The sequence below is a fragment of the Cavia porcellus genome, unplaced genomic scaffold (assembly GCF_034190915.1).
Source record: "Cavia porcellus strain 051 isolate PalLab524CR breed Dunkin Hartley unplaced genomic scaffold, mCavPor4.1 scaffold_32, whole genome shotgun sequence".
NCBI lineage: Eukaryota > Metazoa > Chordata > Mammalia > Rodentia > Caviidae > Cavia > Cavia porcellus.
This window is the reverse complement of record NW_026947515.1, coordinates 36,181,085-36,203,988: the sequence shown is the minus strand read 5'-3', so window position 1 is coordinate 36,203,988 and position 22,904 is coordinate 36,181,085. Positions and strand designations below refer to the sequence as shown.

General features: G+C 52.2%; 3 protein-coding genes and 1 pseudogene across 3 annotated transcripts; 2 read left to right on the top strand and 2 right to left on the bottom strand.

Moving 5' to 3' along the window:
- Nucleotides 1-6,421: 6,421 nt before the first annotated feature.
- On the bottom strand, nucleotides 6,422-6,626 carry LOC134474508 (U2 spliceosomal RNA; annotated as a pseudogene).
- A 2,650-nt stretch (nucleotides 6,627-9,276) lies between these two features.
- Med11 (mediator complex subunit 11) lies at nucleotides 9,277-10,867 on the top strand. Its single transcript, XM_003466278.5, has 3 exons — nucleotides 9,277-9,469; nucleotides 9,647-9,777; nucleotides 10,380-10,867. The coding sequence occupies exons 1-3, from the start codon at nucleotides 9,385-9,387 to the stop codon at nucleotides 10,515-10,517; spliced, it is 354 nt and encodes a 117-aa protein (XP_003466326.1). The 5' UTR covers nucleotides 9,277-9,384; the 3' UTR covers nucleotides 10,518-10,867.
- Nucleotides 10,868-11,438: 571 nt separating this feature from the next.
- Cxcl16 (C-X-C motif chemokine ligand 16) lies at nucleotides 11,439-16,113 on the bottom strand. The gene is made up of 4 exons (XM_063242611.1): nucleotides 15,579-16,113; nucleotides 14,964-15,102; nucleotides 14,643-14,725; nucleotides 11,439-12,088 (listed from the first exon to the last, which is right to left on the bottom strand). Exons 1-4 carry the CDS (start codon nucleotides 16,111-16,113, stop codon nucleotides 11,676-11,678), a joined length of 1,170 nt encoding a protein of 389 aa, XP_063098681.1. The 3' UTR covers nucleotides 11,439-11,675.
- Nucleotides 16,114-16,219: 106 nt separating this feature from the next.
- On the top strand, nucleotides 16,220-22,454 carry Zmynd15 (zinc finger MYND-type containing 15). The gene is made up of 14 exons (XM_063242610.1): nucleotides 16,220-16,275; nucleotides 16,725-17,343; nucleotides 18,309-18,543; nucleotides 18,632-18,787; nucleotides 19,047-19,207; nucleotides 19,773-19,922; nucleotides 20,236-20,316; nucleotides 20,467-20,583; nucleotides 20,666-20,754; nucleotides 20,843-20,941; nucleotides 21,092-21,245; nucleotides 21,334-21,392; nucleotides 21,636-21,796; nucleotides 22,193-22,454. The coding sequence occupies exons 2-14, from the start codon at nucleotides 16,755-16,757 to the stop codon at nucleotides 22,362-22,364; spliced, it is 2,223 nt and encodes a 740-aa protein (XP_063098680.1). The 5' UTR covers nucleotides 16,220-16,275; nucleotides 16,725-16,754; the 3' UTR covers nucleotides 22,365-22,454.
- Nucleotides 22,455-22,904: the final 450 nt, after the last annotated feature.

The window sequence follows — 22,904 nt, the reverse complement described above, 5'->3', positions numbered from 1 at the left end:
CAGTGCTGCCAGAGTGCCCCTGACCTCCAGGAGCAGCTTCCTCTGCCCATTCTGCATTTGTCATTTACCCCCTATAATCCAGCCCTCGAGCCAGGTATGTAACACATATCTGTCCTCCAGCAATCAGGAGGCTGCGCAGGAAGGTCCGACGAATTCAGTGCTCACCTGGGCTACACAGGGAATTCAAGGCCAGCCTGAACTACCTAACAAGACCCCAGTCAGTCAGCCGTTCCAAGGCTCCAGCACCCCAGCCTCCCATGACCTCAAGCCCATGGAACTTAAACTTCAAATGAATTTGAAACCACCTGGAGGTACAATAAAGACCCAGTTTCTGAGTCGGAGGTTCCATAAAGCACTGGTGGACCTGGATACTCAATACATATCCTTGGGAGAGCAATGCCTTTGCAAAGAAACTTTGGATGTCTTCTACGCATTTTTAGAAGGGAATACATGCACATGGTTTCTTTAAAAACCCAAACAATAAAACAATGAAAAGAAGGTCCCTGGCTGGGGCTTTAGCTCAGTGGCCTAAGTGCCTGCTTGGCAAGCATGAGGTCTTGAGTTTGATCCCCAATACCAAAAAAAAAAAAAAGAAAGAAAGAAAAAAAGGCCCCTTCTGCCCCGTTCTCCCCTTTCATTTCCTTCTCCCAGAGACACGCACTATCACCCGTGCCTTGCTAACCTTCCTAACAACCGTCATCCTCCCCACTCCCCACGTGCAGGGCTACACATTCACTCCTTTACCTTAAATACACAAGACAGCATATCATGAGCTCCTCTACACTTTTCAATTTAATGAGGTATCTAGAGGTACCCAGCCATGGTGTTGCATGACTGACCTCCCAGCACTCAGGAGGCTGAGGCAGCGGGAGCACCGTGAGCTGGCGGCCAGCCTGGACTGTGTAGTGAGTTCAAGGCCAGCCTGGACTACGAACCAAGACCCTGGAAAAACAGCAGTGTCCATAAGAGCATTCACGTAGGTCCACTTTGATTCCGTTTTTTTCTTTCTTGGTACTGGGGACTGAACCTAGGCCACCTTATGTATGATAGGCAAGCACTCTACCACTGAGCTACATCCATATTTCTTTGAAAATGTTTATTTCTACCGGCGCTGATAACAATTTTTAAATTGTTTCTCACTTTATATTATGAGCTAACTTGCCAAGCTGACCGTGGGTTTTCAGTCCTCTGGCCCCAGCCTCCCAGTACCTGGAGTTACATGGGTTTGTGTCAGCTCAGCTCCAGTCCATTCTTCTAAAACACATCTCTTCTCTGCCTTGAACCATTTACTCTCCTTCTGAAGGGCATATTAATGTCTAATTCAGCACTATAGTAACTATAGTAACAGCACTGTAGTAACTACCCTTGAACACACATCTGTTTGCCTGTGTGGAGAGTGGCTACAGGATAAATTCCTCAAAGCAGCATTGCTGGTTCAGAGGTGAGCATCTTTTTGATCACTATGAATGTAACCAGTGAAATCCAAGTATTTTCATTTTGTTTTTCCCGAGGGAGCATGGAGGGTTGAAACAAAGTCTCACTCTGTAGCTCACAGTCTTACTTTGTAGCTCAAACTGGTCTTGAACTCAGTTATGTAACTCAGGCTGACTCAAGTTTGCCGCAACCCTCCTATCTCAGCCTCCCGAGTGATGGGTTTACAATTACCCACATTTACTCAGCATTTCTTAGCACCAAGTATGCACATGACTGTACTCCCAGCGAAGAACTGCAAATTCAAGTCCAGCTTATTTGAGGACTTTGTGAGACTCTGTCTCAAAAATGGCTGGAGATACAGTTCAGTGCAAAGGCCTTGGGTTCAGGCTCCAGTACCAAAAAAAGTAAGAAAGAAAAGAAAAGGGAAAAACTTTCTTTCATTATAAGCAAAGACAAACCCACTCTATTGACTAAGCCGATGCTCTTTTTGCTCATAATTTTTATTAGTATGTTTGCGTTACATAATAACTACATTCACTGTGGGCAGCTGACACACCCACATGACAGGTCTCAGTTCTTTTTCCCTTCTCTTCCCTTCCCCACCTTCCTACTCCACCTCCTGGTCCCCTTTCTATTTGCAAAAGATCTGTCTCCCTGATGCCCACTGTCTTTCATTCGCTTTTTATTGGTACACTGGATTTCTCACATAAGAGAGACTACACCATATTTATATGACTTCAGTATAATTTTTGTTAACTTTGTGTTACTGGGGATTGAACTCGGGGCCTTCACACTGAGCTGTATCCCCAGCACGCACTTATTTTTGAAACAGGGTCATGCGAGGTCAATACACTGACCAGGCTGGCCTCAAACCTGCAATCCTGCTACCTCCGCCTCTCAGCGTTCTGGGAAGCAGGCATGCATCACCACCCCTGGCTCAACGGACCCGTGAGGGCTCCTCATGTATGAGATTAGCCCACTATGGTACACTGTGAAAATCAGCATTCTTCCCCGGTCGTCATATTTTTATATTTGTTAGTACAAGTTATTTTAAAGTACACAATTCAACAGCATTTAATAGGGAGCTGGAGACACAGCTCAGTGGGGCAGCACCTGCATGGCAAGCACGAGGTCCTGAGTTCAATTCCCGGTGCCCACAGGCAAGCACACAAAAACATCACTTAGGGGCTGGGGATTTAGCTCAGCAGCATAAGCACCTGCCTTGCAAGCAGGCAGTCGTGAGTTCGATCCCCGGTATCGATAAAAAGGAAAAAGACAAAAAAAAAAATCACTTAATACACTTACAGTGTAGCAGAACCATCATCTTTTTTTTTTTTTTCTTTTTCATTTTTATCGGTACCGGGAATCGAACTCACGACTGCCTGCTTGCAAGGCAGGCGCTTATGCCGCTGAGCTAAATCCCCAGCCCCAGAACCATCATCTTTATCAAGTTCCAAAGCATCTTGTTTCTAGTTTGTGGGAGACAACCCCAGTGACTCCCCTGAATGCAAAGCAGTTACTGCAGCTCTGACTATTTGGAGACATTTCCTTATCCTGCTATGTACAGAGCGGGCTGTGGTATTTCCTCCTCTCTTCAATTGACTCTAAGCATTGCAAACAAGGTGCTGGTATGTAATCTCTAAAGTCAACAGACAGTCCTGTATCCTCCATAGTGTTCTCCTTGTAAAGAATAGGAACACAGCGGGATGTTAGAGCCATCAGCTCCAGGAATGTCACCCGGGTGGGAGCCTCAAGGTAAAGAGGCTGCGTCCCCAGGGCACAAGAGTCTGCATATCAGAAACTGAAGCCACAGCCTCCCAAAACAACCCAGTCGCTACCTTAATTAGGGTTATGTGAATTGATCCTCCTGCATGTCTTTATCTCTGCAGTTTACAGAGGTGCCCTTCTCCCTCCCGGCCACCAGCTCACATTACTCAGGAATCCCGCCATCCTCCCTGTCACTCACCCCTGAGCCACCCACTTCGTCCCCAGATAATAAATCCAGGGAGAGGCCTAGGGTCAAGGCCTGTGCCCGCACACCCCCATGGGGACTGGAGTTAGGACGCCTCAGCTGCCTTTAATTTGGGACATTGGAGGTGGTAGATTGCAATTGACTTGCTGGGATTCCAATACGTCTCAACGGGATTACAAATCTAACTTTCTGGACTGTGGGGAACCTGGGAGCAGGATTACAATACTGGCTGACTGCACACCGTGTGTGGGGTACAGTCCTAGCGTCTTTGATGAAGCATGCACTTTTAACTCTTGAGGCCAGCCTTTCCGACCTCGCAGTGTTTTATCACAGAGCGAGTTCTCGCCCGCTTCCTCACACTGACACTTCCTTCTCCCGCGTCTGCACTCAGGATCTCAGAAGCACACTCATTCCTCCTTTCACAATACCTGCCCTCCAGCCCCACCCTTGAATCTGGGGCACAACTGTACCTCACTCCTCTGCTCCCACAGAGGCCGGGGCACACTGTGAAGCAAAAAAGCACACGACCACATTTACTTGTTTATTCAACTCGTATGTTTGAACACATCCTAGGTGCCTTAGGTATGGACTCGGAGCCACTGAAAATGTATGGTCTCCAAACTAAATCGGGGCGGGCTGGGCGTGGCGGTGCATACCTGTGAATCTCAGCACTCGGGAGGCCGAGGCCGCCGTACAATCACCGTGAGTTGCAGGTCAGCCTGAGCTACACAGTGAGTTCAAGGCCAGCCAGGTCTCCACACATTGTCTCAAAAAACCCAAACCATCCAAACCAATTAAGTCATGCCCTCCACACCTGCAGGTTTTTGCCCCCGTTCATGTCTCTGGTCCCCTCCCTGTCCTGCTCCCATCCTACTAATTGTGCACGTTCCTCATACAGTGACTTCAGCTTTTCACAGAGCTTAGGGACTGAGGGGCGAAGTGTCAGCTTCTCACCTCCTCCTGACAAACACTGACATCTACACCAATCCTCCTCCATCCTCAGGCTAACATGCTTCTCCAGGCCAAAGCTAACCTCTCCACCTGGGCTTCCGGTACTCCCCTCCACCTCCCCCGAGACTGTGATTCATCACACCCCACCTTCTCTGCAACCTGGCTCTCCACTGGGCCTTCCTCCACGTAAATAAACTCACACAAGTGTCTTCTAAGAAAAAAGAGGCAGGAAAAAACAAAGGGGATAACCCTGCTCCACTTTTAGGTCCCTCTCTCAGTGAAGTACATCTCCACTTATGTCCTGTCTCGATTTTCACTATTTTCACTTTTTACTTTCAAAGTAATGCGTATTTACGGAGTCAGTAGTACAGGACCTATTACCATAAAAATAGGGCCTTCCTTCCCTGATCTCTTTCTCCTCTGAGAAATTACTTTTACCTCCTTGGATGTTTTTGTTGGCACTTCCTTCCACATCTCTAAGCACGCTTATTTTGCTCCTTGATTTTTGTTTTAAATATCATCAGCTGGCCTCCCAGCAAGAAGGCGAAGATCAAGGCCCCTTTCACCCTCTGATCACCACGTGACACTTCCCATTTTCCCCCACCCTCTGTTCTCCCAAGAGAACTGTATCAGTTGCGGTTACAGCAACATTGAGTACTTAATTATGCCTATGCAAAGCATGTTTCTAGTTGCTTTGTGTGCTGTATTATGATTACCTTTCTCATCTTAGTCAACTTAGCTTTTCCTGAATAACTGCAACTTAAAAAATGTTTTAGTCTCTAAAGTTATCCCGGATTCAAACCTACACTCTTCCAAATGTCTACATATCATCCCAAGCATTTCGGTCATCTCTTTCCCATCACTGAAGAAACCTGTCCAGATCCTTCTAATGAACCGAATGTTCTTTGCACCTGCCACCCTAAAATTCCTTTAGCCACACCAGTTACCTTTCAGTGGGTTAAGGTCTAAGTTCCTGGACACAATACCTTCCTCTTCTGGTCTAATACCTTCCTGAGAAATGGAATTCATAGAAGACAAATCTTGAGAGCTTGTACATATCAAAATATCTTTATTCTTCCTCTATAATCCAGAGTTTGGCTTTATGAGCTTCTTGACACATTATCTCCTAAAAATATATACTCTTCCATGGTGTGTAGTTGGCCCAGAGCCCCAGAATAGATGAGACCATAAGACCAAGTTTCCTCCAACGGAATGTGCTTTTGTAAAAAGGTCCAGGCTACTTCCTAGGCAGAGCCCCACGACAAGTTGCTCCTCCACGTCTTGCTCCTCCTCCTGTCAGCTGCAACCCCGGGATGGAAGTCCCTCAGCTCTGACAATGCAGAGGACACCTGACAGCAGCTTCTCAAATGACCTGCATGTCTAAATCATCTGGAGAATCTGAAAACATCAACCCTGATGCCGCAGGCAGCAGGTCAGCAGAGGGAGGGCAATTCTGCGTTTCTTAGCGGTGTCTTCTCACTCCACGCTGCTGGACTGCAGAGCATGGTTTGAGAACAAGACCCTAAAGGGTGGCCTTGGTCGCTGGGTGATTTGTGGAGCAGTGGACAACCCACACTGGACTATTTACAAGAAAAAGTTAAGTTGACTGAGAAAAATGGGATCACTGCATTTTTAGCCTTCAACAAAGCTGGAGTATGAAATTCTGAACTGGAAAGCATCTCCCTGAGAATATGAACCCCATCTTCTAGTGTGGAGAGCTACTTTACAAAGCCCACCATCACTTCCATTGTATGAGATCTGCTCTCTCTCTCTCTCTGGAAGTTTCTAAGACATTTTTCCCTGAGCCTAGTGTTCTAATGGACAGCTCTATTTTTCTGGGCATTTAATGGGCCCTTTAATCTGGAAGCACAAGTCCCTTTTTCCCTCTTCATATTTTCTGTGATCTCTCCTAGAATTTAAGCTGCCCTGGACTCATTTTCTTTCTTGTATGTCTTTTCATCTGCTAGAGGAGTTTCTCAATTTCTGTTTCAATCCACAGTAGATTTTCCATTCCTTCTCCCATGGTACGATTTTTCAAGTACGCTTTCTTTATCTTTTTCCCCAAGGAGATACACCATTCCTGAAGTTACTGCAATCCCAGATCAATGTGCAGACAGGACAAGCTCCTGCTCCGTCTCCCATTTCCAAAAACCCATTTAATATATTGTTCTGGAACAGAGAACATATCAGATATTAAACTGATAAGAACAGATACTGTAGAGATACGTAATCCTAGCTGACACTCAAGACTTTTTTTTTAAGAAAAGGTGGGGTCTTGCTATGTTGCCCAGACTAGTCCCAAACTCCTGAATTTAAGCAATCCTGTTGCCTCAGCCTCCTCAGTTCCAAGGACCTTTGTCTGCTCTCCACACTAGAAGATGGGGTTCATATTCTCAGGGAGATGCTTTCCAGTTCAGAATTTCATACTCCAGCTTTGTTGAAGGCTAAAAATGCAGTGATCCCATTTTTCTCAGTCAACTTAACTTTTTCTTGTAAATAGTCCAGTGTGGGTTGTCCACTGCTCCACAAATCACCCAGCGACCAAGGCCACCCTTTAGGGTCTTGTTCTCAAACCATGCTCTGCAGTCCAGCAGCGTGGAGTGAGAAGACACCGCTAAGAATCTTTTTTTATAGAATGTTTTCTCTAAGCATTCCAAAAGTTTTTCTCCCCACCCATGTATTTTAGTCTCTAGCTTTCATGTTAGAAAGTTTCTTCAAAAACTTAGAAATCCTTTGTTGTCTGTTCATACTTAAGTGAGGTAGCTCAGTGGTATAGCACTACGGGATTCCAGCCCCAGCACCATCACCAAAAGAAAAAGAGGTGCTAAGAAGCTGACTAGAAGTTCCACGAACACAGATTAGACTTACCCACTACCAGTTTCACTATGGGGGGACCTAGCTACATGCTTTGGTAGAAAGTGCAGGATGTTAGTTAGGTCTTTTCTCTAAGCAAACTTTCCAGAGAAGGGTCTGGCAGGCTCTCACCTGGAAAGAACAAGCCTACTTGCCAGGGTTGCAGAAACCAGTATTCAGTTTATAAACCTTCACTTAACCTGTTTTCAATCCAGTACTTCTTTTGTTTTCTGTTTTTTGAATCAGGTTCTCCCTATATAGTCCAAGTGGGCCTCGACCTCACTGTGTAGCCCAGGCTGGCCTCTAGCTTGTGGCCATCCTCCTGCCTCAGCCTCTTGAGTGCTGGGTAACAGAGATGCGCCACCACACCCTGTAGTCTTTTGTTCAACTGTGCCCAGGTGTCCTGCAAGCTAAAAACTATTTTCCCTCTCCAACAAAGAAACTCCCAGAACTCTAAAGATTGGAGAGAGAACAGGTGCCAAGACATATGAAGTCAAGGAGATCTGGCAGTCTCACTCCTTTAAATAACCCTTGTAATTTTAGTATTTCTTTCACTCACGTTGTGTGTGACACCTCTAATGCTTTCTGAGCTTCCTTCAGTTACTATTTAGCCTCTTGTCTCAAATGACTACCTGAAGTCTTTGTATTAACTCCTCACTCTTAAGTATTTTCTTTTTCAGTTCTAGGAACTGAATCCAGGCCCTCACCTATGCTAGCAAGCATTCTTATCACTAAGCCACACTCCTTTGTTTCATTTTTTATTTTGCCTACACTGGACTCTCAATTGTGATCCTCTTGCCTCAGCCTACCAAGCAGCTGGGATTGCAGCCTTGGGCTCTGGTTTCATTCTTGATGTTTCCTTATAAACTGTCAAGAGCAATCTCTCCAGCTAGGCATGGTGCTACACACCTGTAAGCCCAGCAATTTGGGAAGCTGAGGCAGAAAGAACTGAGGTTTGCGACCAGCCTAGATAATTTACCAACCTAGTGAGATCCTGTCTCAAAATAACTTTTTTTGTTTTGTTTCTTTTGTTTTGAGACAGGGTCTCCTATGTAGTTCAGGCTGGCCTTCAACTCAGTATGAAGTCCAAGCTGGCCTAGAACTCATGGCCATCCTCCTGCCTCAGCCTACTAAGTGCTGGGGTTACAGGAGTGCACCACCATGCCAAGCTCTCAAAATAAAAAATTAAAATTAAAACTAGTGATGTAGCTCAGTGCAAAGGCCCTAGGCTCCCATACTGGGGCGGGGGCAATGATTTTTCAAACTAAAGTAATCTAGCTGTAACACAGCTGCTGAAAATTCATCAAAGGTCCCAAAAGGTCTTCAGTACAAAGTCCAAAGCTTTTTCCTGATCCAGCTCCCCTCCAATTTCACCGCTGTCACACCTCACAACCACCACACCCCATTCACTCCACACACACTGAACCCTGCTGGACTCCGCGTGGGCCAGGCCCCCTCACAGCAATATGTTCTTGCGTATTGCTGTTTCTGGTTTCCACCCCAACCTCTCATTCCTCAAGTTAGCCCTTTTGGAGCCTGTTCCATAAGCCCTTCCTCCAAAAACCTTTTCTCAGCGGCCCTTGCCATATCTGTGACAAAACATCTCTCCCACGGTCACGTAAGTCCCCATCTCATTCACCTTTATATCCTCGGACCCAGCACCTAAAGGAAAGGGGGAAAGGCTGGGAGGAGCCAGCGTCCGAGAACACACCGACAGTCTGGAGGCCAGCTAGGCTCAAGGTCTGGGAGACCCTAGGAGAGTAACATTAACACTCACCCCGCCAAGCTTTCCTCGGGCAAGGCTGTTAGACCAAGGGCCGTGGCTACCCGGCTGGATGAATACCCTAGGACTACCACCACCGTCCCGCTTATTAAATTCTTCTTGAATAAATGAAATACACAAGACAGTGTCTACAAGGTGAATCTGAACAGCTTCAGGCCAGGAGCTAGGACAATATCGCCTTCTTACCCAAAGCAGTCGCGTGGTGGCGGCGCAGAGGCCAGGCGCACGACTCCTTGGGAGTTGTAGTTCTCCAAGGGGACCAAAAAGGGCGAGGCCGTGCTGAGCATTCTGGGAGTTGTAGTGTACCTTTTACGCAGGCGCAAAGTGACAACTTTCCGAGACACAAGTCGCGCTCATCAGAAGAATATCTCTTAAGTTTCTCAGAGGCACAATGGCCACCTACAGCCTGGCGAATGAGCGACTACGCGCCCTAGAAGACATCGAAAGGGAAATCGGCGCCATCCTCCAGAATGCAGGTTCGGGGCGCGGCGAGCCGGCTACATGGAGCGAAAGCGAGTCGAGCCGAGACGCGGCGCACGGTCGGGTGGGATGTGAAGCGCATGTGCAGCAAAAGACGGGCAGGGAGCGGCGGGCCTCGGGCCAGGGCACGACTGTCAGTCTCTGGGTAACCCCGCCCCTCTCGTCCCCCGCAGGGACTGTGATCCTGGAGCTGTCCAAGGAAAAAACCAACGAGCGACTCCTAGACCGGCAGGCGGCGGCCTTCACCGCCTCAGTGCAGCACGTGGAGGCGGAGCTGTCGGCTCAGATCCGTTACCTCACTCAGGTCAGTGTGTCCGGAGACGCTGCAGGCCCATCTCGGTCTCGGCCTTAGCATTAGGGGTAACGCGCACCCCGCGAAGCATTTACTGAACAAAATCAGATCAAGCTTTGCAGCTTGCCACCACCTCCACCACATGGACCCTTTCCTTCCAGGGCTAAAAGGAAAAACATTCCTAGCCACCTCGTGCTAGACCCGAGGCACAGGGTGGGGAAGTGCCTGAGGGTTGGCATGTAAGCAATACTAAAGCCACAAACTTGGACTGACCTCTAGGCAGGAGGCCTCAGATGCTTCGGTCTGGAAAAAGGAGAAGGATCAAAAAGGCCCCCAAGGCCTTAATTAGGATGGCTACCACTGTTCACCATAGTTGACTGTGTGCTTTGCACTCCGTATTACCCAGTCTAATCCTACAACTCAGGGAAGTAGTTATGGTCACCTCCATTTCACAGATGAAGTTAACAAAAGTTAAGTGATTTGCTTGAGGTCACAGAGCTTCTGGGCAGCTTAACAGATCGACCTGAGGGGAGAAATGACACAAGAGACCTGATGCTAGTTGGGGGGTGGACACGGGAGATAGTGCTCCATTCATCAGTCTCACTGTCCTGTAGGTGGCCACAGGGCAGCCGCATGAGGGCTCCAGCTACTCTTCACGGAAGGACTGTCAGATGGCTCTGAAGCGAGTGGACTATGCCCGCCTCAAGCTCAGCGACGTTGCCCGAACCTGCGAGCAGATGCTGGGGAGCTAAGCCACAGCAGTGGACCCAGAGATTGGTGGGAGATCATGACCCACAGCTGGGATAGAATCTAGAGACCTGTAGAGTGGGGTGTGTGGACTGACACATACGTGCCCTGCTGTTCAGAGTCAACTTGAACAAAGGGGCAAAGATGACAATGGAGAAACAAATCGGAGCCTGTCCCCCCCCCCCCCCCCCGAGCCCTGGCTCCTTCAGCAGGGTGCTGGTGGTGCACACTTCACAAGCGCAGACAAGCACTGGACACCCAGTTACCCGACCCATGACCATCATCACTCCTAACACGTACCCTGTCCTTTCTTGGCCCTTCCGAAAACTTTTTCCAATAAACATACATTCTTCTATCGGGTGTGGTGGCTCATGACTGTAATCCCAGCACTCAGGAAGCTGAGGTGGGAGGATTGTTGTGAGTTCAAGACCAGCCTGGGCTACAAAGTGAGCTCAAGGCCAGCCTGGACTGCATAGTGAGACCCCTCTCAAAAAAAAAAAAAAAAAAAAAAAAAAAACATTCTTCCTTATTGAAAGAGCCAAAACATAAACTAAGATTTTTAATAAAAGCAATAACAATTTTTAAAAATCAGGCCTTGCATATATGAGTGATGCAAGGAATTGAGGAAATAAGTCCAGCCTGTACATCAGCTCAGCAACTACTCAGGAGGGTGGGGAAGCCCAGCTCTGGAGTGTGGGCCTGGGAAGGTGAGCTGGTGTAGTGATCCTCCTGCCTCAGCCTCCCAAGTGTTGGGATTACAGGTGTAAACCACCACACCTGACAGTATTGCATGTTTTTAAAAGAGGAGACTAAGAGGGCAGTCAGTAATATCCCTTCAAGGAAGCTACTGAGTCCCTGGACAAGGGATTACCTAGTGTCTTAGTTACTTTTCTCATTGCTGAGACAAAATACCCAGCACTTAAAGGTAAAGTAGGAAAACTTTATTTCAGCTCACATGACGGCAGCAATCGTGAAACAGCAAGCAGCAAGTGACAAGCAGTGACTACAGCAACCCTCTTTCTGTCCCTTAGACCCTATCCTGGCCACTCACCATTAGCACAGGTGTCACTCACACCTGGGATCCTAGCATCACACATCCTAGCTCCAGCCACCTCCAAGAGCCCTAGTTAAGACTACATGAGGCTTTGGAGGTACATCTAGGCTCAAGCTATGACACCTGGAGTGTACTGCTGCAGTTGTCGCGTCCTCCTTTGGCGGCGTATGCAGAAGAAGACTCCAATGGCAATGACCACTGTCGCCCCTAGCACCACTGACACCACTGCTGATGCACTCCCAATAGCACCTTGCTGGTTTTCCATAGCCCTATGCCCCGCCTCCAGACCATAGCCCACCATGGGAGTGCTGGTTTCACTGAGGTGAGTGAGCCTTGTATCCAAGGAGTGTGTTCCTGGAAGAAGGGTAGGCTTTGTTATGGACTGCAAGGCAGATGGCGGGTACTTCTGGGCAGGAGTGCTGCTTTCTGGAGAGTGCCCCTCTGTGGGCCTAGGAATCGGAGTGCCAGGGGAAGCAAAAATCTTCTGATGGACCGGATTCTTCCGATAAGCATGTCCACACTCTGGAGAAGATAAAGCAAGGAACTAGGACTATTGGAATAGGTAAAGAAGCAGACAGAGATCTAAGTGAGAAAAACTGGTATCTTTTCCTCATCTGTCACAAGGTTCATGGCCGACATCCATATAACAAAACACAAGTTAAGAAAAAAGCATAACAGGGGCTGAGGATTTAGCTCAGCGGCTTAAGTGTCTGCCTTGCAAGCAGTCGTGAGTTCGATCCCCAGTACTGATAAAAAAGAAAAAAGCATAACAAATGTATTTAATCAAAATTTCACAAGACATGGTAGGCTTCAGAAAGAAGATCCAAAGAAAACTATTTTTGTGCTTAGAATTGCTGAAAAATGGACAGCTTTAGAACCAAGCATGAGGCACATGCCTAGAATCCTAGTACTTGAGAGGCTAAGCCAGGAGTTGGAGGCCAGCCAGGACATAGTAAATCTTTCTCTCTCTCAAAAAAAGATCAGGCACTGCAGCATGTGTCTGCCTATAATCCCAGCATTCAGCAGCACTTGAACTGTGAGTTTGAGGCCAGCCTGGGCTACACAGTGAGTTCAAGGCCAGCCTGCACTATATAGCATGACTGTGTTTCAAAAACAATAAGGGCTGGGGGTTTAGCTCAGTGGTATAAGCGCCTGCCCTGCAAGCAGGAGGTCATGAGTTCAATCCCTGGTACAAAAAAAACAAAACAAAACAAAAAAAAAAAAACAAAGAATAGATAGCTGTATAGAAATGTGATTAGATAAAAAAGGTGTAATAATCTAAACTGGGCATGATGATGTATGCCTGTAATCCCAGCACTCAAAGAGATTGAAGCAGAGGATTGCCATGAGTTCCATCCAGCCTGGGCTACATAGTAATAGTAAGTTCAAGGCTAGCCTGGACTACGTAACAAGACCCTGTCTTTAAAAAAAAAAAAAAAGTAATCTAGGGGTAATAAACAGGGAAAGGGAATGGGGAGACCTGCCATTCAGATTCTTCTTGATCTCCAAGTCTAGGGCAGACCCCTTAATGCCTACTGTCACACAGCAAGGCGGGGAACAGTCAAAGGCACCTTGCTTCATGGGTTTTCTTAATTGCTACAGTGCCATATTTTGGAGTACTGTGTTCTGAGCCCCAGCAGAGGACACATCACGGGGACCACTGAAGGCCAGGAAAGGGGGCAGCAGTAGCGGGGGAGACAGGGAGCTGAGCGCACCACAGGGGCAGCCACTGGGCAGAGCCAGGTTCTGCCCTGGAGAGTCAGGGGCTTGGGGTGGACACCGGCTGTGCTACACAGTAACTGTGAGACCTTGGCTCTCCTGGGGCTTATTTCTTTCTGTCCAGTGAGGATACTCATAATACCAAGGGGCAAAAGACTGGCTGGGAGGGTTAAAGGAAATAGCATGCATGGGTCAGTCAGTGCAGCATGAAAGGCATGGACACTACATGCGAACATCAAAGACTTTGTATTTTAAGCAGGATTTTGAAGGATACTTTATATATCTTAATAACTTGTTCATCAGATTTGTGGCTTTACAAATGTTATTAAGGCAAGTGGGAAATAATTTTGCAAAACTAGCTTGTGAAAATTTAAAACTTACTTATTGTATGTAGGTTTTCCTTCAAAAGAAAAAATACTGAACTCAACATCCATGCTGAAATGTTTTAGGATGAAATATAAGAATGTCTGCAAATTATATTGAAATATATCAAAAATACAGTGGAATGATGAAGGCTAGAGATGCAATCAAATATTACAGAATCTAGGTGGGAGAATACAGTTGTTCATTGTACAATTTTTCTTATAATGTCTAAATTTTCATAAATATTGGAAAATTAAAATATTGCCTTCATGTGATTTCAAGAAAAACCTAATAGAGATTATATTCTACATAACATGTGTACTTTAATCCAGAGATGACGGCACATGTCTGTAATCCCAGCACTCTGGGAGGCTATAGCAGGAGAATTGTAAGTTCTAGCCCAGCCTGAACAATTCAGTGCCTTAGTTAGATCCTAACTCCAAGTTTAGAAAAAACAATTAAGGCAGAGGGGCACTGAGGAGTTCAGTGTGAAGGTACAGGGTTCAATCCCCAAAACCACAAAAAAATACAGTATAATATTTGCAAGTGATCACACCTATAATCCCAGCATTTGGGAGGCTGAGGCAGGAGGATAAAATTCAAGGCTAGCCTGCCCTACAAAGCGAGATCTTGTCTCCGTGGCAGGGAGAGAGGTCACTACAATACAACAGTGTTTGGCATGTGGTAATGCTCCATGGAATCAATACGGTGAAGGGAAGTGGGGGGCTCAGTGCAAAGCACCTCTACTACTGATACACTGATGTATATATATAGTGACTTGAAAATATTAAGAAAACAATGTTACGTGTGGCAGAATAAATCCACATAAGTCATGAAAGTAGAGAGTACACGACAATTGTTAGAGACTTAAGTACAAGTAATCAGAAGGTTCTAGGAACACGGGGTGTCAAGGGTAAAGGCAAAGGAAACTGTAAGGTGGAGGCCACCGCGTCTTTGAGCGAGGGCCGAGGAGAAGAAAAAGAAAAGCTCTCACCTCCGCGGTCCAAGCAGCTCACCACCTCCAGGACCCACTGGTCCCGGCTGCCCCCGCACACGCTCTGCGAATAAAGCTGGAACCTAGAGAGGGAAAAGCAGGTCTCAGCTCCTCGGCCAGCTTCCCGCGCCCAGCTTTCCTCCTCCAGAGGGTGAAGTCACTCCGAGAAAGTCTTGTGCGGAGGAGCCGGGAAACTCCCAGGTAAGTGAAACAGAAAGGAGAGTCCGAGAACCCGGACAGCCGCCAGGCCCGCACCCCCACCCCACCCCCGAGTTTGGGGAGCTGGAGGCCTGGCGCTCCCGGGAAGGAGCCGGACACTACCTGTAGGTGAGCGGTGCGCACAGTTGGTAGCCTTTCACGTATTTTCGGACGTGTGTCACGAGCTGGGCCGTGACGAGGTCAGAAGAGACTGTTTTATCGCAGTGACAGCTTCCAGCGATGCTGCCCTCGTTGCCGTCCCCTGAAGCGGACAGCCGCGGTCAGCACAGCGCTTCTTTCCCTCCAAGGCACCCCCACGGGGCAGCGCCTTTCCTGGGTCCCGGGGTCCCACACACGGCCCAACCCCACATCACCCCGCAGTCCACACCCCAGCCTGGACCCAAGTGACTCAGTGTCCGCCCCCGACCCAGGCGGCCAGCTCTCGCCCGCGCGCCCCCCGCGCCCCCCGGCCCCGAGTGCCCCCCCGCACGCCCCCCGGACCCGAGCGCCCCCCCGCGCCCCCCGGCCCCGCGCGCCCCCCGCGCCCCGCGCGCCCCCTGCGCCCCCCGGCCCCGAGCGCCCCCCCCACGCCCCCCGCGCCCCCCGGCCCCGCGCGCCCCCTGCGCCCCCCGGCCCCGAGCGCCCCCCCGCGCCCCCCGGCCCCGAGCGCCCCCCCCCGCGCCCCGCGCGCCCCCCCACGCCCCCCGCGCCCCGCGCGCCCCCTGCGCCCCGTCCCACCTGGCAGGGCCAGCAGCGCCAGCAGAAGCAGCCAGGCGCGGGGCCAGAGCGCCCCTCCGCGCCCCATCTCCGGGCCGCCTCGCCCGGTCCCGAGCCGGCTCCGGCCGGGCGCGCGGCTCCTCAGGGGCTCCCGCTTCCGTCGAGGTCCGCGGGGGGCGCTGCGAGGCGGGCGCGCGGCGACGCCTTCCCCCAGCCCCGCGCCCGCGCCATCGGAACCGAACCGAACCGCCGGCCCGCGCCGCCTCCCGCGGCCGGCAGAGCCCCGCGGGCGGAGCTCCTTGGCCGGAGACGCGGCGAGGAGTGGCCGAGGATGTCCCGCAACCCGAAAGGAAAGTCCGGCTGCGAGGAAGAGTCGGGGCGAGACGCGCGGGCGGACGCGCGGGGGGCGGGCGGCTGGGGTGCAGCCCACGCCGCGCTCCGCCCACCGGCCCGGGAGAGGCAGGGCCGGCCGGACGCCCCCGGAGCTCCCCGCGCGGCTCCGCGACGGCGGCGGGGCGCAGTCACACGGCCGCGGTGGGGAGCCCGCGCCGGCCATGCACGCCCAGCCCGGCTCCCGTCCCGCCGCGGGGCGTGGCCAACCCCCACGGGCCGTGGCCGCACCTCCGCGGGGCGGGGCCGTCGGGAGCCGGGCTCGGGGGGGCCCTGACGTCACGGACGCCCCCGAGGTATTTACCTTTGAAAGTGGCGGCGGCTGCAGGTACCGGAGCAGCGCGGCGCCCGGGAGGGGTGCGGTCTCCTGCGGTTCACCCCAAAGAGGCCCAAGCTAAGGGATGCCCCAGCCCCTGTTCCCTCTTCCCGTACCCCGCAGACCCAGGTCCAAACTTCACATCCCCTTCTCCCCAGGATCAACCCTATTTCAGCAATACCCTTAGGTCAGACCCTTCTTTTGTGGGGCTTGGGTCCACACGTTTTGAGCCCAGATCTATCATTTCATCCCTGAATACTTCTCTTCAACCCTGATTGCTCACTCTCCAACCCAGCTCTGTTCTCCCCATCTCCCACGTTCCGCTCTGAAAACCCACTTCTTAGCCTCCAGTACCCGTCTGTAGCCCACCTAGGTGACCCACACCCTCCCTATTTAGTGACCCAGCCCTAACCCTTCTCACCACCACCTGCCCCTCACTGTGTGTCCCTTCCTCTGCTCAGTCTGGGCCCCGACCCTGCGCCCCTGAAGACATGGAGTTTGTGTCTGGATACCGGGACGAGTTCCTTGATTTTGCCGCTCTCCTCTTTGGCTGGTTCCACAAGTTTGTGGCAGAGCGGGGGCCAGTGGGGGCCAGCCTTGAGGGCCGTTGGCGACAGATGGAAGCTCAGATCAAAAGGCTGCCCCAAGACCCAGCCCTGTGGGTGCTGCATGTCCTGCCCAACAATAGTGTGGGCGTCAGCCTGGGGCAAGGGGCAGAGCCAGGGCCTGGGTCCGGCCTGGGGGCCGCCAGGCTTCTGGGAGATGAGCCTCCGCTCCACCTCCGGGACCTGAGCCCCTATGTCAGCTTTGTCAGCTTGGAGGATGGGGAGGAAGGCGAGCAGGAGGAGGAAGACGAAAGAGAGAACGCAGGGGAGACACCACCGAGGACAGAGAAGGGTGAGCCACAGGAGGATGGGGAGCCAGCCCCTTCCAGCAGGGAATCACCCCCGGATGCAAAGCCCCCACTAGAGCCGGGGGAGACCGAGCAAGAAGCAGGTGGCGAGGACGTGTGCCCGGAGAACAGAGCGGAGAGCCACACGGCAGCGGCAGCGCTGGAGAAGAGGAAGGGGCGGAGGAGCGGTGAGAATGCGCGGTGGGCTCTGCCCGTGCCCCAGCCCAGCCATCCTCCCTTCCTGAAGCCTCCCTGGCTACTCAGAACCCACCCAAGAGTCACAGGTTGCTAGATTTCAGGCCAGCCTGACTCAAAAAGATGTTTTCATCGACTGTTTTGGGGTTGGGGGATATTCTGGAGGGCTGTGTGTTATCTGAGACAGGGTCTTCCTATGTAGCTCAGGCTGACCTTAAATTCAAGGTGATCCTACTGACTCAGCCTCCTGACTGCTGGTATTACAGGTATGCATCACCACATCTGGTTCAGTGATTGTTTTTTTAGTTGAGTCAATGTTTAAACATTCAAAGAAAGCTAAGCATGGTAGCATACACCTATACTACCAACATTCTGGAAATCGAAGGCAAGAGAGTCACAGTTTTGGGCCACCCTGGGCAATTTATTAGCTTACTGACTCTCAGTAAATAAATAGTCCCATGGAGTGAAGCATGATTGTAATCCCAGCACTGGGAAGTCTGAGGAGGATTGTTACACACTCAAGACCAATGTGGGCTATACAGTGAGTTCAAGACCGGCCTGCACTTCAAAGTGAGACCGTGTCTCAAAAAACAAAAGCAAAACCAAACCAAACCAGAAAAAAAAAAAGAATAAATACATAAATAACGACTGGGAATGTAGCTCAGTGTGAAGGCTCTGGATTCAGTCTTCAGTACCACAGAAGAAAGGAATAAAGGAAGGAAGGAAGAAGGTAGGTTGAGGAAGAAAGAAAAATCCAGAAGTCTGGGTTATTACACGCTCTCAGGAAAAATCTAAAACCCTAAAATCTCATCTACGTCTCTTCGCGCACCAGACTGTGGCACCGCCCAGCCGCACGGGGGCGCCCCTCCTCCTGGACCTCTACTCACTTGCCGTCACCTGTAGGAGCTCACCCCAGTTGGGTGCTCCAATCCCTTAGCCTCCGCTCTCTCCCCACCAGAAGCCGGCCCCTTGCACCTTTCCTGCCTCCTGCTGGTGACAGATGAATATGGCACCATCTTGGGCATTGACCTACTAATGGACAGAGCCCCAGGAAGTGCAGACCTGGGCTCAGGAACTAAGAGCCTGGCTCCGAGGGCCTACATCCTCCTCTGCCACAGCATGGCCTGCCCCATGGGCTCCGGGGACCCCCGAAAGCCCCGACAGCTCACCGTGGGAGATGTCCAGCTGCATCGGTACAAAAATCCTGGTGTCAGAGGGTGGGGAGACCTGGGGCCTGGACTCCCAAGCACCTCAGACCGATGCATCTGCACCCCCATTCAGAGAGCTGGAGAGCCTGGTTTCAAGAGTGAAAGTGAAGTTAACAAAGACCCCAATGCGCACATGGGGTCCCCGGCCAGGCTTCACTTTTGCCTCTCTTCGAGCTCGAACCTGCCATGTGTGTCACAGGCACAGCTTTGAAGTGAAGCTGACACCCTGGTAAGCACTCCACAAAGATGTGGCCACAGGAAGATCCCTATAGTCAGGCAAACAGAGCAAAGGCAAGCCAGGACAGGGGGAGACCCTGCAGACAGAGGATGGGGGGCAAAGGGAGTGAGATGACTGGGGAAGAAGCAACACACAAGCTATCACAGCCGTTCCAGAGTGTAAAACAAACAGGCCCAGCGACAGACAGACGGTAGCTGCGAGGCAGGTGGACAGCCAGCAGCCCCACAGAGCTAACACTCCGTGCCCCCAGCCCCCAGTGCGGTGCCGTCCTGTACTGTGGAGAGGCCTGTCTCCGGACCGACTGGCGGCGATGCCCAGATGATGTGAGCCACCGATTTTGGTGCCCAAAGCTTGCAGCTTTCATGGAGCGGGCAGGGGAACTGGCAACTCTGCCTTTTACCTACACTGCAGGTATCCGAACAAAGCAGGTCGGAGTGAGGGGCCCCTGGGGGTCTTAATGACGGGGGTTTGGGTTCCTGGGAACAACGTCCTGGGCAGGAGTCTGGAATTAGACTCCAATTCCCGGAATTAGGGTTTTGTCCTGGGTGTTTGGAACGGAAATTAGACCCAGCTCTGAGGCTGGAGACAGGGTCTCTGAAGTGGAAGACTGGGTGCCTGGGTTTCCCTAAGTGTCTGGGGCCTGGGCTCCCAAGCACCTCAGACTGATGCCATCTCCACCCCACTCAGAGAGCTGGATTGCTAAGAGCACTTAGGTACTTGAGCTCGGGATTCAGATGTTTCCTGGCTCTCTAACATATCAATCATTTTACTGCTTGGATCCTCAGCTGTTTAAAGAAGTGTGGCTGGGGGCACTAACAAGTGTAAACTTGTTACAATGGTCATATGAGCCTGTAGACACCCAAAAATGGTAGTTCCTCTGACAAGACCCAGGCGTAGTCACAGGGCCTTGGGGAGGCTAAGGGAAGGAAATCTTTGGCCTAGCCACACAGCCCTCAATGCCCCCCTCCTTCTCCAGAAGTGACCAGTGAAACCTTTAACAAGGAGGCCTTCCTGGCTTCTCGAGGCCTCACTCGTGGCTACTGGACCCAGCTTAGCATGCTGATTCCAGGGCCTGGCACCCCCAGGACCCCCCGGGGCAGCGTGCCATCCCTCAGCCTTCTCAATGGTATGTAAGCCTTTTCTTTTAGACACGGACCCTTTGGCCTGAAGGGAAGGATGGGGGGGGGAAGCTGTCCATGTCCCGGATGACCCCTCCATAGACAAGCCAAACCCTGCAAACACCATCAAGGCCATTACAAGATTTCCTCAAAGAAGTCACTTGTACCTTCCCATCCAGGAGTGCTGGTCACAGGCAAGCCCCCACGCCTTCTCCTGCACTCCCAGCCCTCTCGGGAAACACAGCTCCTGCAGGAGGGAGAGAGAAGCCGGCTGGGTGGGAGTTTCCTAACATGGAGTCCTTCTCTCTTTCAACCCCTCAGGAGATCCGTACCAACTCCTCCAGGGGGATGGTCCTGCCCTGATGCCTCCAGTGCCCTCAGACCCACCCAGGGGCCCCTTTGGTGAGCTGGAGGGACCCTGAGGGAGACAGGAGTCAGGACAGGGACTGCAGGGCTACAATCCTCAATGGCTGAAAAAGGGGAGGCCATTAGACCAGATAGAGTGGGGTCCAGGCCTGGGGCCTGAGCTCCCCAGTAACCCACTCTCACCAGGCTCATGGCAGGATTACTACACCTGGCGAGGCCTCAGCCTCGACTCCCCCTTGGCTGTGCTGCTCACCTACCCGCTGACTGTGTACTACGTCATCACGCACCTGGTGCCCCAGTCCTGTAAGGAATATAGGGCTTAACGGGGGGATGCGGGGGGGTGGGGCAAGGGCACCGTAATCTTAAAGACCCGGCTTCTTGCCAGTCCCCGAGCTCAACATCCAGAACAAGCAGTCCCTGAAGATCCACGTGGTAGAGGCCGGGAAGGAGTTTGACCTTGTCATGGTGTTTTGGGTGAGTCCAGACCCGGAGAATGGGCATGGGGTGAGGGTGGACACAGGGTGGGACCCAGGTGGGACCTGCTCTTTTCCCTGACCTTCAGGAGCTCCTGGTCCTGCTCCCCCATGTGGCCCTAGAGCTGCAGTTTGTGGGTGATGACCTGCCGCTTGAGAGTGACCAGCAGCACTTTACCCTGCAGAGGGTAAGCATGGACGGGGCTGCCCTCCGGCCCTCACTCCCCGGCTGGTCTCATGAGGGGTTCTGGCTTCCTGTCCCCACTCTGTCCTGCCTTCTGCACCTTCCAGTGCTCTTGACTTCTGGTGGCTTTCTCACCACATTCCTGTCCCTGTAGGATGGCCCTGAGGTATCTGTTCGTCCTAGTTGTGGGGTATCAGCTCGGCTCAACTCTGGAACTAAGGAGAAAGGGGGCCGCAGGGACCTCCAGATCAAGGTGTTGGCTAGGCCCTACCACCTGCTCCAGGGACCCAAGCCTGACCTGGTGATTGGTAAGAGATTGAGGCTCAAGGGAGTGGTGTGGGAAAGGGAGGGAACAAAGTACCCGGGAGCCAGCATCTCCTTGCTCTTCCTGAACAGGATTTAACTCCGGCTTTGGACTCAAGGACACGTGGCTGAGCTCTCTGCCTCGTTTACAGGTGGGGGGACTCTCACCTCCTGCCTATTGTAGCTTCTTCACCTGAATGACTGGTCTCTTCCCCGTGCGCTGCCTCATAGCTAGGAAGCACCCACAAGCCCTTTTGCCTGATGCCCGACGCCCTCCCGCATCCCAGCCCGTCCCAGAACCTCGGTTTTCAAGCCTGTCTGCTGCCCTGGGGGGCTGGGGTCATATCTGAGGGCAGGACCCCTCAGGGAGTGTCTGAGACCGCGCCCCACTCCAGTCCCTCCGAGTGCCAGCCTTCTTCACGGAGAGCAGCGAGTACGGCTGTGTGATGGACGACCAGACCATGGCGGTGGCCACAGGAGGAGGCACCAGCACTCCACGGCCCAACCCCTTCCGCTCGCCTTTTCGTCTCAGAGCGGCTGACAACTGCATGCCCTGGTAAGGGCCCCCAACTTCCCTGCTCCCACCTGAGCTGGGACGGCTCTTACTCCCCGGGTCCTAAAAAGACCCTCCCACCCCAGCCCTACAGACGTCCTGGTCTGTTCCCACTATTCACCAGCCTGGCTGGTCGCGAAAACCCCAAGACTCCCTTCCTTAGATCTAATTCTGAAATCTCCCCAGCTCCTTGCACGGCCCCTAAAAAGGCTCTGCGACCCTCGCGCCCACCAAGCCCTAAGTCTAGCCCCGCCCTTGGGGCTCTGCTCCGCCCCCTTGGCCCTTTGACCCCGCCCCTTATCGCTATGCCCCACCCCGGGCGCTCGGCCCCGCCCTCGACTCCCGGCCCCGCCCCGCCCTCGGCCCCGCCCCTGACCACGCCCACACCCGGGACTGCAGGTACTGCAACGCCTTCATCTTCCACCTGGTCTACAAGCCCGCGCAGGGCAACGGGGCCCGCCCTGCGCCCTGCCCGGCACCCCCAGCCCCGACCCCCGCCGCCCCTCCGGCCCCGGCCCGCCGGCGCCGAGGAGAAAAGAAGGCTGGGCGGGGGGCCCGCCGGCGGAGATGAAGACCCGATCTCGGTCGAAAGGAAAACACCGAGGCGGAGGGGGGATGCTGGGCGGAACCCGCAAAAGGAAATAAAACGACTTGTTTGAAATCACCGAGTGACCGGCCTTTTCACTTCCCGCTCCTACGGGGGCCGCCGTGCGGGGAGAGAGCAGAGTTGGCGATGGAGAGTCTGCCCTCCGGGGCGATCACGGGCTCGTGAGTCGGCTCCCGGCCACGCGGTCCGGGGCACCAGGGCACCGAGCAGCGGGCAGCGAGGCCGCCCGGCCGGCCGGCGGCGCCTTCTCCATCCGCTCTCCAAACGCCGCCTCTTTCTTCCTCAAAAACTTCTCTTTTCTTAAAATCTTTCTTAAGTCTTGAGTGTGGGATGGAGATAGTGACTAAGTACTGTATAGAAAAGGAACGATAATAGAGAAACCCAGCAGACAGCACCTTAACCAAGACTAAGGCCGTTCACAATGCCAATTCTGTCATAAAGGCGCATTCTTGTGGGTGTATAATACCCATATTTATTCTTTAGAATATTTCTATTGATGACATT